The 12,122-nt window shown below is 38.3% G+C and overlaps 2 protein-coding genes across 2 annotated transcripts; one reads left to right on the top strand and one right to left on the bottom strand.

Annotated features, from left to right (window-relative positions):
- The first annotated feature begins 1,577 nt into the window (after window positions 1-1,577).
- LOC119990944 (cytochrome P450 86A1-like) lies at window positions 1,578-3,772 on the top strand. Its single transcript, XM_038837086.1, has one exon. The coding sequence runs from the start codon at window positions 1,956-1,958 to the stop codon at window positions 3,489-3,491; it is 1,536 nt and encodes a 511-aa protein (XP_038693014.1). The 5' UTR covers window positions 1,578-1,955; the 3' UTR covers window positions 3,492-3,772.
- A 6,107-nt stretch (window positions 3,773-9,879) lies between these two features.
- LOC119991521 lies at window positions 9,880-11,887 on the bottom strand. Its single transcript, XM_038837866.1, has 3 exons — window positions 11,850-11,887; window positions 10,457-11,280; window positions 9,880-10,220 (listed from the first exon to the last, which is right to left on the bottom strand). Exons 1-3 carry the CDS (start codon window positions 11,885-11,887, stop codon window positions 10,180-10,182), a joined length of 903 nt encoding a protein of 300 aa, XP_038693794.1. The 3' UTR covers window positions 9,880-10,179.
- Between the last annotated feature and the right edge of the window lie 235 nt (window positions 11,888-12,122).

Here is a 12,122-nt window from a genome sequence, read left to right as displayed (position 1 = left end):
TGCAGCCCAACTTTTCTCTAAAGTCTTCAAAATACGGCATTCGTGAAGCTTATCAGTAACTTTTCACTTCTATAAAAGGACCAGACACTGAGACAAAAAGAGATGAGTCTCTCTAGAGAAAGAAAAGAGCAAGAGAAGAAAAAATATCAGAGAGTGAGCTAGAATCATAGAGAGAGTTCTGGAGTTTCATTTTCTCTTTTACAGCAATTCTATCACATATTCTTTCTAGAATTTTGTGAGATAAATTGCTGGTTGTGTAACCTAGTATGAGGAACTAATCCTCTTACTAGGGTGATGATGGATCCACTCTATTATGTTTAAATAAATTTGGTTTGATTAATTGTTAGTTTATTCATGCTATGTCAAGTGTTAATTAGCTATTCTTTATTGATAATTAAATCCTGATGCTTAGCTATCATCTAGGGTTGATTACCATGATGCAACTTGAGACATATGCCCATGTCCAATTTGAGTCCAGCTTCTTGCAGTTGACACCGGAGTTACTTAGACATAAATGCCATATGCTAGGATCTCTGTGATCGCTACATAAGTTACCATAGGTCCTAATGCATTTTTTATTGTCCTAGCCAATCCATATGCCCATGGATGGTTGCAGTTGAGAATAGACGTGATAAGTCAGATGCCCATGACTATTACATAAATTAGGGGACTTGATCTTTGACATGCATGAATGAAATGAGAATTATTGGCTAAATAATTTAAATACAATAGAGTTGGTGAAATCGGATCCCTAGTGTTTGTCTAGTTGTGTTAATCTTTATTCATTTTGTTTCTACTGATAATTACGAAGAGTTGGAATTGCATATATTTAATATTCAGTCCTTGTGGGTACGACACTCGTATTTACCACTTCTATACTACAATTGATTCGTGCACTTGCGAGTATAATTTGGGTTTGAAATCGCTATATTTTTAGTAGGTCTTAAATTTCATATCATGGGACAAACTCAGTTTGTCATTCGCGCATGCATGCCCTTATCACATCTTTGACAAAAGTTCAGCCAACCATGCCTTGCTGTCCAAATCATCTCAAATTCAACTAACATTATGTTTGGTTCACCAATTCCCACAAGAACGAAATGATGTATTCCTATGGAAAGAGGAATTCTTGTGTTTGGTTGTACGTACAAGGGAATGAAATGATATATTCCGGCTAACTTGAGAATTTAGCTTTCCCCCTTGGACTTAGGAATCACCAATTCTGGGCCAGTAAGAATTGTGTTTTAGTGGTGAAAAGACAAAAAAAATACCCTTCTATTATTCCTATTTATAAAAAGAAGAATGACGAACTCCAATATAAATGAGGGATTGTTTAGTCATTTAATCATTATTCATATTCTCATTCCATGTTGAATCATTATATCCAAACGTAAGAAAATCGTATTCCTTGGAAAATTCCTTGACTAACCAAATATAGAAATGCAAGGAATTTTTGTTTCCATTCCCGCTCCTATCTTCATTCTCGTTCTCATTCCCGTTCCTATGTTAAACCAAACATAGTGTAAAAGATTACAAAAGCAAAAACTGGCCGCCCATGCTTGCTTAATTAATGCACTCGGCTCCACCAATTTATTGTGTTCCATCTATTGACACGATTTTGCCTTCATTTGTAACATACACACGTTTTGTATGTCTTTGTAGCCAAGTCAAGATTGGCCCTTTGTTGTACTCATGCCACCACCCAACACTAGCGTATAACAAAAGTTTTTTCTCGTATTTTCTCTTTCACCCTTCCGATCAACCAAACTGCGACTCTCCATTCATAATTCGCATATTTTCCTAACCAACTTCTCCTAAACCTTTCTCAGAATATATACTCTACATATATATAATCCATTCTCTATCATCTCTCTTAACAAGCAGCTTCACTGAACCCGATCGAAGAGCCACAGTCTTAATCACACACCAAGCCCTTTTCTTCAATCTCACATCACATGGAAACCCTACTTCTCCTCTTCACCCTAACTGCAGCTGCCTCTGCATATCTTCTCTGGTTCTATCTACTTTCAAGAAAATTGACCGGTCCCAAAGTATGGCCTCTTTGCGGATCTCTTCCTGCTCTCTTCATGAACCGGAGAAGAATCCACGACTGGATCACCGGGAATCTCCGTGAAACAGGTGGCGCCGCCACTTACCAAACTAGTACGATCGCCATTCCTTTCTTTGCTCTCAAACAAGGGTTCTATACAGTCACTTGTCACCCGAAAAATATCGAGCACATTCTTCGAACCCGGTTCGATAATTACCCCAAAGGTCCTACGTGGCAGACCGCGTTCCACGATTTGTTAGGGGAAGGAATTTTCAATAGTGATGGTGACACGTGGCTTATTCAACGCAAGACTGCAGCTCTTGAGTTCACGACCCGGACTTTGAGACAAGCCATGGCTCGCTGGGTTAACCGAACCATCAAGAATCGGTTATGGACGATTTTGGATAAAGCGGCTAAAGAGAAGGTACATGTGGACTTACAGGATTTGTTGCTTCGTTTAACGTTTGATAACATTTGTGGGCTCACTTTCGGAAAAGATCCGGAAACCCTCTCGCCGGATCTATCCGATAACCCGTTTTCGCTTGCATTTGACACCGCCACTGAAGCAACTCTTCAACGTCTCCTGTATCCGGGGTTTTTGTGGAGATTGGAGAAGTTTTTCGCTTTTGGAGCTGAGAAGAGATTGAGAAAAAGCCTTCAAGTTGTCGAAAATTACATGGACGATGCCATAGCAACGCGTAAATTGTCTCCGTCAGATGACTTGCTGTCGCGATTCATGAAGAGAACGGACATTAACGGCAACCACTTCGCAACCTCCGTCCTCCAACGAATTGCACTGAACTTTGTCCTGGCCGGACGTGACACGTCATCGGTTGCTCTCAGCTGGTTCTTTTGGCTTGTCATGAACAACCCTGAAGTTGAAGAGAAGATCATCAAAGAAATATCAGGCGTTCTCAGAGAGACACGTGGCGATGACCATAAGAAATGGCTTGAGGAGCCTCTTGACTTCGATGAAGCCGATAAATTGATCTTTCTCAAAGCGGCTTTGGCGGAGACACTCCGGCTCTACCCATCTGTGCCAGAAGATTTCAAGTATGTTGTCTCGGACGATGTTCTGCCAGATGGTACATATGTACCGGCCGGTTCAACTGTCACTTATTCTATCTACTCTGTTGGGAGAATGAAGAGCATATGGGGTGAGGATTGCATGGAATTCAAACCGGACCGGTGGTTGTCCCAAGAAGGTGACCGTTTTGAGCCCCCGAAAGATGGTTATAAGTTTGTGGCCTTCAATGCTGGACCGAGGTCTTGTTTGGGGAAGGATTTGGCTTATCTGCAAATGAAGTCCGTGGCTTCAGCTGTGCTGTTGCCTTATCGGCTTTCGTTGGTTCCCGGTCATCGCGTAGAGCAGAAGATGTCTCTCACTCTCTTTATGAAGAACGGGTTTCACGTATACTTGCATCCTCGTGTTCTTGCATAAAAGGGGGGCCACTTTCGATTGTCACTGTGAGCTGATTTTATATTTCTCTAAAGTAAGAGGGGCAATATAGTTATCATGGTTGGGCTTTGTTGTCTTTAATGCTAATAAGTAATGAAGGTTTTTTTTTTTTTTTAATTTTATCATTTAGTGTTTTCTATTTGGGCTGTTGTATTATATATATATGCAAACACACGCTCATCTAAATTGGAGAGCGCACAAAATGTAATTGGAATTTAAGATTGAAAGTTCTATACCGTTAAAGTTCATATCATTGGTATCAATTATTATTTGATTGTGTGAATAAAACATTCACGTTTATACTAGATTGAAAATTTCTTGTGTTTTCAAATCCAGCAATTTATAGCCTTTGACACCCATTAGATATCCTAGGAAGACACAAGGAGTAGCCTTATGTTCAAATTTAGATTTGTATTTGTTTGTCTTTTGCTAGATAGAAACACACAAAACTCTAAGTTCCCTATAATCAGGAGGTGTGTTGTATACAAGTTCATAAGGTGTCTTTTTATCTAAGACGCTAGTTGGCAATATGTTAATACATATTAAAAAAATCTCTCCCTTTTATCTTCTCTCCCTCCGTCTCTCTTTCTCACTTAACCGGTCAACCCAATTTTTCTTGCATTCTTCTTCTTTTGTATTATTGGGGATGCTTGTTGTTCTTGTTGGTGGTGATCGTTTGGGTTCATGAGTTGTACAGAGAACTTCCTTGACAGTTCTTCTTCAGCGAAGGCGGTAGGCGATGGTGTTGTGCTTTCAACTCGGAAATTGATGGTGTTCAGACAAAAACAAAGTTTGTAGCTTGAATGAGTGATTCAGTCTAAAGAGGAAGACAAGAGTGGGTCCTATAGTTAGAAACCGAGTATTGGGTGAAGTAGATAGTAACACGAGCATACAAGGCCATTTATTGGTGAGACTTGTGTACAGCAACAAAATCAAAGATCAGAAAGTCCAGTTGATTCATTCTTTCTTCCATATGAGCCCCAAATGTCCAAATAGTTTTTCAAGCTTCTCTACTCTCTTCTATGAATAATTTTGGGGATACTGGGTCTTGATCTGTGTCTCATCAAAGCTTTTCTGGAGAAGATGAAGGAGGTAAAAGCATTGGGTCTCGTGATCTGTGTCTCATAAAAAAAATTCCAGGAGAAAATAAAGTGAGATAAAAAAGAGTTATTTTCTTACCCTTAATTTGATGACCAGGAGATATGCACGGGAGGAGTTCAGAGAATTCAGTAATTTATTATTTTTACAGGTTTTAAACATTACCGGGGCTTTCAAAGTCTCGTAAAATAAGAAAAATATATTTTTTTCAATAATTAAATTTATTCACGGCGCTTACAGCGCCGTAATGGAATAGCATACACGGCGTTTTACAAAGCGTCGCGAATAACAACTAGAACGACGTTTTGTTTAAAGCGTCGCGACATCATTAACAACACCAGTATTAACGACATTTGTTCGATGTTTCCCAAAGCATTGATAAATAACATTAACGATGCTTTTCATTTATTCACGGCGCTTTGTATCTGAAAGTGCCGTGAAAGACATAACTATTGTAGTGATACCTTCCTTCTTAGGTCTATCTGCCTCTTCGTTTGTTTGAAAACTTTTGCATCTATTCCTGATGGTGTTGTTGTAATTTGTACCCTAATAGTTTCCCTTATTTATTTTCATTTTCGTGACATCCCTCCACATGTTCTTATTAGTTTGAATGATCCTTGCTTTCTTTCTTTTTTCTTGAAGAATCATGTTGAAATCCTTGTCTACATTTGGAAAGGAATCATGAGAAGTATCTGGCTGCTCACATGATTGTAAGGGTATGTTTCGCAAGCAATTTCTAATAACATATAGGCCTAGTTTGGTAAAGCATTTTGAAAATAGCAGATATACTAGCAGAAATAGTGATAGCAGAAATGTTGGAGAATTTTAGTAGCAGAAATGTTGCTTGAATGCTGTGTGGTGTTTGGTTGAACTTTTGTTGGTAATATTTTTGCTGAGTAGCATATATTAAATGATAAATATTTTATAATATCAATAAATTTATTTATTTATTAATTAATTTATAATAACACATGAAGTGAGGGTATAAATGGAATAAAAAAAATTAATGGATATAATATTGACTTTTGACGGTGAAATGCTACTAAAATGCTTCATACAAGTAGCATGTCAAAAATAGTATAAAATGCTGAGTAAAAATCTCTCGGATTACGTACCAAAAAAACCCATTTGGCAAGGCAGTAGCATTTATACTAGCAAGTAATATAAATGCTACTAAAAAAGCTGATCCAAACGGGGCCATATTGTACTTAGTAGCTTATATGCTACTGTCTTGCCAAACAACCATTTTACACCCATAATTTCAAGTACAATAAAGGTAACATTTTGAGAGAATTATGAAATTGTCTCTTTGAGGACCATTTTGAGACAATATGAGTTTTTTTTCCCTAAACTACCCTCCACTATTTATTGAACTACCTAAATTACCCTTTTTTTCCTCTCCTTCTCTCTTCACATCTCTCTTTTAATTATTCATTATTAAATTATTTACAATGAATTTAATTATATATTATAAAATATTAGATAATAATTTAATTATTTAATGATTATTTAAATAATTCTTTTAATTATAATTTAAAATTGTTTATCTTTATTTTTAAAATTGTTCGTTATTTATTTCAATATTTATTTACATGTGTTACAACTTAAATGCGTAATACCCTTATAAATAATTTGACACTACATTTTCTACAGCTTTATGCTACCAGCAAAAATGAAATGAAACACTATCAGCATTTCAGACACCATATATTCTATCACCATTTATTACCACAATATATGCATGCTAGTAGATATGCTAGTGTTAAAATTGTTTACCAAACGAACCCTATAAGTATCATTCAAGCCCATCAAAAATTACATCATTCTCTCTTTCTCCTTCTTGATTAATAGGGGCTTTGAAATATCACATGTGCAATGCTCACATATACATGTTGACAGCTCCTTATAATCCTATAATTCATCCCAAAAGTTTTAATTGCTGAATATCTATTTTTCATATTGATGCAAAGCTCCTTAATAGTTTTCCAGCTGGAGATGTTGTCCAAAATTTGAGTTGACACACTGTTTGTCATCCAAGTTTTGAGAAGACTATTCCCTTGTTTTCACAATTGATGATTGGGATCCAGATAATAAGGAACTATCAAAGAACCATCATTGAAGTCTAGCTTGTTTCTTGCCTCCAAAGCATTGATCATGGCGCTCCAAACATGATAATTACTTCTTGTCAACCTCCAAATAATAAATTTATTATTTATAAATCATTTGGTTGAAAATTGTCGAGGTTATTCATGAAAAAGCTTTGTGTGTATGCTATCATGGGGTTTGATGGTGGTAGTGATGATGAAAAATGATAATTTGAAATGGTAGGAATTGGTGTAGTTGATAGTATGGGAGGTGCTGAAAATGAAGTCTGGATTTGAGAAAAATTTGTAAAAGTTAATGGTAGAATGTTTGTTTGAGAGCCATTGATGGAAATAAAAGGTAATGTTGTACCATGTGGAGGTAAACATTCCTCATATAATTCACAGCCTCTGTTAAAAATTTTTGAAACACTTGATTGTGTCATAGTATTTGTTGTGAATAAATCTTGAATCTCTAGAGGATCCATGTGCTTCGATACCATGAACTGAAGAAGTGTATTCTCATTGACTTAACCCCAAACCAATACAGTACACACATATATATAGCTCAGAGTTTAGACTAGTGTATTGTACAGTGCATTACAGAATACAGTCCAGAGTTAAATATAAAACTATCTATATATACTAATACGCCCCCTCAATCTGGACGTAAGGGAACCACGGACAGATTGTTGCGAAGAAACTGAAAACGTGGTGAGGAGAGACCTTTGGTAAAGAGATCTGCAAGCTGATGTTGAGACGGAACAAATCGAACAATGATATCGCGACGCAAAACCCGTTCTCGAACAAAATGATAATCAACATCAATATGTTTGGTTCGTTCATGAAGGATTGGATTTGCTGTCAAGTAGGTGGCGCTAACATTGTCACACAAGATTTTGACAGGATGAGGAACAAAAACACCAAGATCTTTGAGAAGTTGTCGCAGCCACACAGATTCAGCTACAGCATATGCAACTGCCCTATATTCAGATTCAGTGGAAGACCGAGACACTGTAGGTTGTTTCTTGGCTCTCCAAGAAATGAGATTGGGGCCCAAAAACACAGCATAACCAGTAGTGGAGCGACGACTGTCACGACAGCCTGCCCAGTCAGCATCCGTGTAGACAGTAAGTGAACAATCTGAGGAGACCCGTAGATACAAACCATAATGTTGAGTACCCTTCAAATAGCGAAAAATTCGCTTGACAGCTTGCAAGTGAGCAGTGCGTGGGGCATTCATAAATTGAGAAACAACATGAACTGAATGAGCAATGTCAGGTCGAGTCATAGTTAAATAGTGAAGAGCACCCACCATACTCCTATATGTGGAAGGGTCAGCAAGTAAATCACCATCCATGACTGATAAAGAAGTCTTACTAACACTAGGAGTTTTGACAACATTGGCAGATGATAAAGAGAAGCGATGCAAAAGATCAGACAAATATTTTTGTTGACATAAAAACAATCCAGCAGAGGTGCTGGTTGCTTGAATGCCTAAAAAATAATGAAGATCTCCAAGATCTTTCATGGCAAATTGAGTAGAAAGAGTGGAGATAAATTGATGAAGGTGAGTGGGATTACTACCAGTGAGTATAATGTCATCAACGTACAAGAGTAACACAGTGATACCAAGAGGAGAACGATGAATAAACATGGATGAATCTGAAGAACTACAAGTAAAACCATGGGCTAGGAGAAAGGAGCTAAAACGAGTGAACCAAGCTCGAGGGGCTTGTTTAAGTCCATAAATGGCCTTACGAAGTTTGCATACATGATTGGGATAAGTAGAATTGATGAAGCCAGGAGGTTGTTTCATGTAGACATCTTCAAGAAGGTGACCATGCAAAAAGGCATTTTTGACATCCAATTGACGAATGGTCCAATGGGAACCAATGGCAAGAGATAAGACAAGACGAATGGTGGTGGGTTTGACAACAGGACTAAAAGTCTCATGAAAATCAATGCCAGGGCGTTGATGAAACCCTTGGGCAACAAGGCGTGCCTTGTAACGATCCAAAGATCCATCCGATTTGTATTTAATCCGATAAATCCACTTGCAACCAATTAAATTGTTACTTGCCTGAAATGGCACAAGATCCCAAGTGTTATTAGCTAACAAGGCATTGAACTCATCTGCCATAGCTAACTTCCACTTAGGATCTTTGATTGCTTGAGAATAACAAGTAGGTTCACTGGGGTCTATAGTGGAAACAAGGGAAAGGACTTGGCGAGGTTTGTGTTTGCCCACTTTGGATCTGGTGACCATCGGATGAACATTGGAAGTAGAGGGAGTGGAGGAAGGGACTAAGCTAGTAGGAGCCATATGGTTGAGAGGTAAAGGAGAAGAAGTAGGAGGCATGGAAGATGTAGGAGGGACTGCAGGTGAAGGAAAAGTTGTAGGAGAAGTGATGGGTGATGTTTGTAAAGATGAGTGAGGAGGTTGGAATGGAGAATCTCGACCATGGACAAGAGGGAATTGGATGGTTGATAATGGGGATAGATAGAGAACTGGTGGGGGAGAAACAGCTGGAGTTTGAGTGACAATTTCTTTGTAAGGAAAAGTGGTTTCATTGAAGACAACATGGCGACTGATATAAACTCTATTGGTGAGAGGATCAAGGCACCTATACCCTTTGTAGTTAGATGCGTAGCCAATAAAAATGCAGCGAATTGAGCGTGGGGAAAGCTTGTGTGACACAGTGGAGCTAAGGTTAGGAAAGCATTCACAACCAAATGGCCGAAGTTGAGCATAAGAAGGGATTTTATGAAACAGTTTATGAAAGGGAGAGCAATGATTCAAAACAGGGGTTGGAAGCCTATTGATGAGGAAGATGGAGGTATAGACAGCATCAGCCCAAAATGTTGAAGGTAATGAAGAATCAATGAGAAGAGTGCGAGTCATTTCAATGATATGGCGATGTTTGCGTTCCGCAACTCCATTTTGTTGTGGAGTATGGGGACATGACTTGCGAAAGGCAATCCCACAAGAAGAGAAATGAGTAAGTAGAGTGTGATTGTCAAATTCTTTTCCACCATCACTTTGAAAATTTTTTATTTTGCGATTGAACATATTCTCCACAAGACGTTGGAATGTCAAAAAATGATGGTAAACTTCAGATTTAAAACGCATGAAGAATAGCCAGGAATATCTAGTGTAGTCATCCACAAAAATCACATAATAGCGAAAACCAGAATTGGATATTATAGGAGACTGCCATACATCAGAGTGAATAAGTTGTAACGGTTCAGAAGTACAATGATCAACAGCATGAAAAGGTAATCTACAAGATTTGCCCAAATTACAAGGGAGACATTTAGTAGCCGATGGGGAGATGCCTAATGTTGGACAGATGCGCTGAATTGATTGCAAAACATTGTGACTAGCATGACCAAGACGTCGATGCCAAATAGGAGCAGAGAATTTGGTAGTGAGCAGGGCTGAAGCTGAATTGTTGACAAAAGTGGAAGGAATTTGATAAAGATCGCCGCTACCGGTGACTTTGAGAAGAGTTGTCCCCTGGAGCTTGTCCTTAACACAGAAGGAATTACCATCAAATATGACCACACAATTATTGTCACAACAAAGACGTTTGATAGATAACAAATTATGAGATAATCGAGGAACATGATATACATTGGATAAATGGAGTGGTCTGGTGGGAGTGTGAAGAGTTGCAGAACCAGTTTTGTTAATCTCAAGCAATTCACCATTACCAACAAGGACACGGTTAGAACCAAAATAATTGGAGGAAGTAGAAAGATTACCTTCATGGGGAGTCATATGAGTTGAGGCTCCAGAGTCGGGATACCAAGAGGAGTCATTGGTTTCACCAACAGACATGGCAGCAAAGGACCTAGGAAGATCATTAGGAGTGCAAGCAGTGTTATAGCGGTGATAGCATTGGTCTGCACGGTGGCCTGGAATGTCACAAATTTGACAAACATCAGGAGACGGAGAAGGACCCAGAATACCAGTATATGCTTGGGGGGCACCCGTGGGGCGAAACGAGTGAGGTTGGTAACGACCAGAACCACGTGAAAATTGATAGCCATAATTGCGACCACCATAACCAGAAGAAAAGGAGTGTCCAGGACCACGACCACGACGCCCTCGGCCACGGCGTCCATGTCCACGCCCGCGAGGCGAAGAAAAAGACTCAGAGGACGAGACAGTGCCAGTAGCAACCAAAGCCTTTTGCTCAGTTGATGAAGGAGAAATAGCTTCCATACGAAGTCTGCGATCCTCATAAGCGACCAATCTTTGCCGAAAATTTTCAAAGGTAATGGTACCCTCCAGATTAGCTATCATGGTGACAAAATCCTTGTAGTCTAAATCAAGACCAGCCAAAGCCTGAGCAATGAGATCAGTGTCGGTAATAGTGATGTCAAGATCCCTGAGTTGTTCAGCAAGTGCTTTGATTTCACTGCAATAAGCAGGGGCAGATTGGGATGTTTTGCGAAAAGAGTGAAATTTCTGCCGGAGTTCCAGCTGTCTAGCCATAGAAACATCACGAAATCTTGTGTGAAGAGTGAGCCAAAGGTCACGAGCTGTAGAAAGTGTATGAACATCAGCGAGCACAGAGTTTAGACTAGTGTATTGTACAGTGCATTACAGAATACAGTCCAGAGTTAAATATAAAACTATCTATATATACTAATATGAACCATGTAGTCCGACATCATGAAATAATGTAAAGTTTGTATTATTTTACAGGTTAATTCATGGAGAAAAAAGAGATGTGGAAGAGAAGATGATGGAAGATAAGGGAGAAGAGATAGAGAAGATAGACAGAGGGAAGAGCCAAATGAAAGAATATTCAATTAGCAGAAGTGTAACGGTACAAAGGAAGACCACTTATATGGTGCTGATTCCATATGGTAAAGGAAAGAAAGAACGGTCATAATGATTTGACTTTGCTACAGTGTTATTATTTGAATGTTAAAAATATACAGTGCGTTTCATATAATTAATCATAACAGGCATTGAATCAAACATGACCCAGATTCATGTAATTCAAAGCACAAACTAAAGAATCTGAGAGTCCAAGATTGAAAGGTCAATCCATGATTTGAAGATCTTTTGAAGAAGACTCTAGAACAAGCTCAATAGAACTAAGAAGAGAGACACCACTGCAGCTCCTTCGGACCCTGCAAATACCTTGACTTGTCATGCTGGAAAATCTGTTTTCTTGGCATCCTTATTACTTGTTAATGTTTGAATCATATTGTATACTACTTTCTTGACATTATTCATTTCATTGACCATGTTTGATTAGAGTAAAAGTTACAATTATTTCACATTGTATGACATATCTAAATTAGAAAAATAAATTTTTAATTTGAATATCCAAATTAAAAAATGTAAAATGAAAATTAAAAATAGAAAAATAATTAGATTTATTCAATGAGAAATGATATTTACATAATTGTG

Source organism: Tripterygium wilfordii, chromosome 22, assembly GCF_013401445.1.
Source record: "Tripterygium wilfordii isolate XIE 37 chromosome 22, ASM1340144v1, whole genome shotgun sequence".
Classification (NCBI taxonomy): Eukaryota; Viridiplantae; Streptophyta; class Magnoliopsida; order Celastrales; family Celastraceae; genus Tripterygium; species Tripterygium wilfordii.
The sequence above is the reverse complement of the archived record's forward strand: the minus strand, read 5'-3'. Positions and strand labels throughout refer to the sequence as shown.

What these genes read in the sequence shown, in the direction of transcription:
- LOC119991521 (XM_038837866.1), bottom strand. Translation starts at nt 11,887, where the DNA reads ATGCCAAGAAAACAGATTTTCCAGCATGACAAGTCAAG. An exon ending in TTCCAGCATGACAAGTCAAG is followed by an intron (nt 11,281 to 11,849) that starts GTATTTGCAGGG and finishes ACAATACACTAG; the next exon opens with TCTAAACTCTGTGCTCGCTG. An exon ending in TCATATGACTCCCCATGAAG is followed by an intron (nt 10,221 to 10,456) that starts GTAATCTTTCTA and finishes TTCTGTGTTAAG; the next exon opens with GACAAGCTCCAGGGGACAAC.
- LOC119990944 (XM_038837086.1), top strand. Translation starts at nt 1,956, where the DNA reads ATGGAAACCCTACTTCTCCTCTTCACCCTAACTGCAGCTGCCTCTGCA.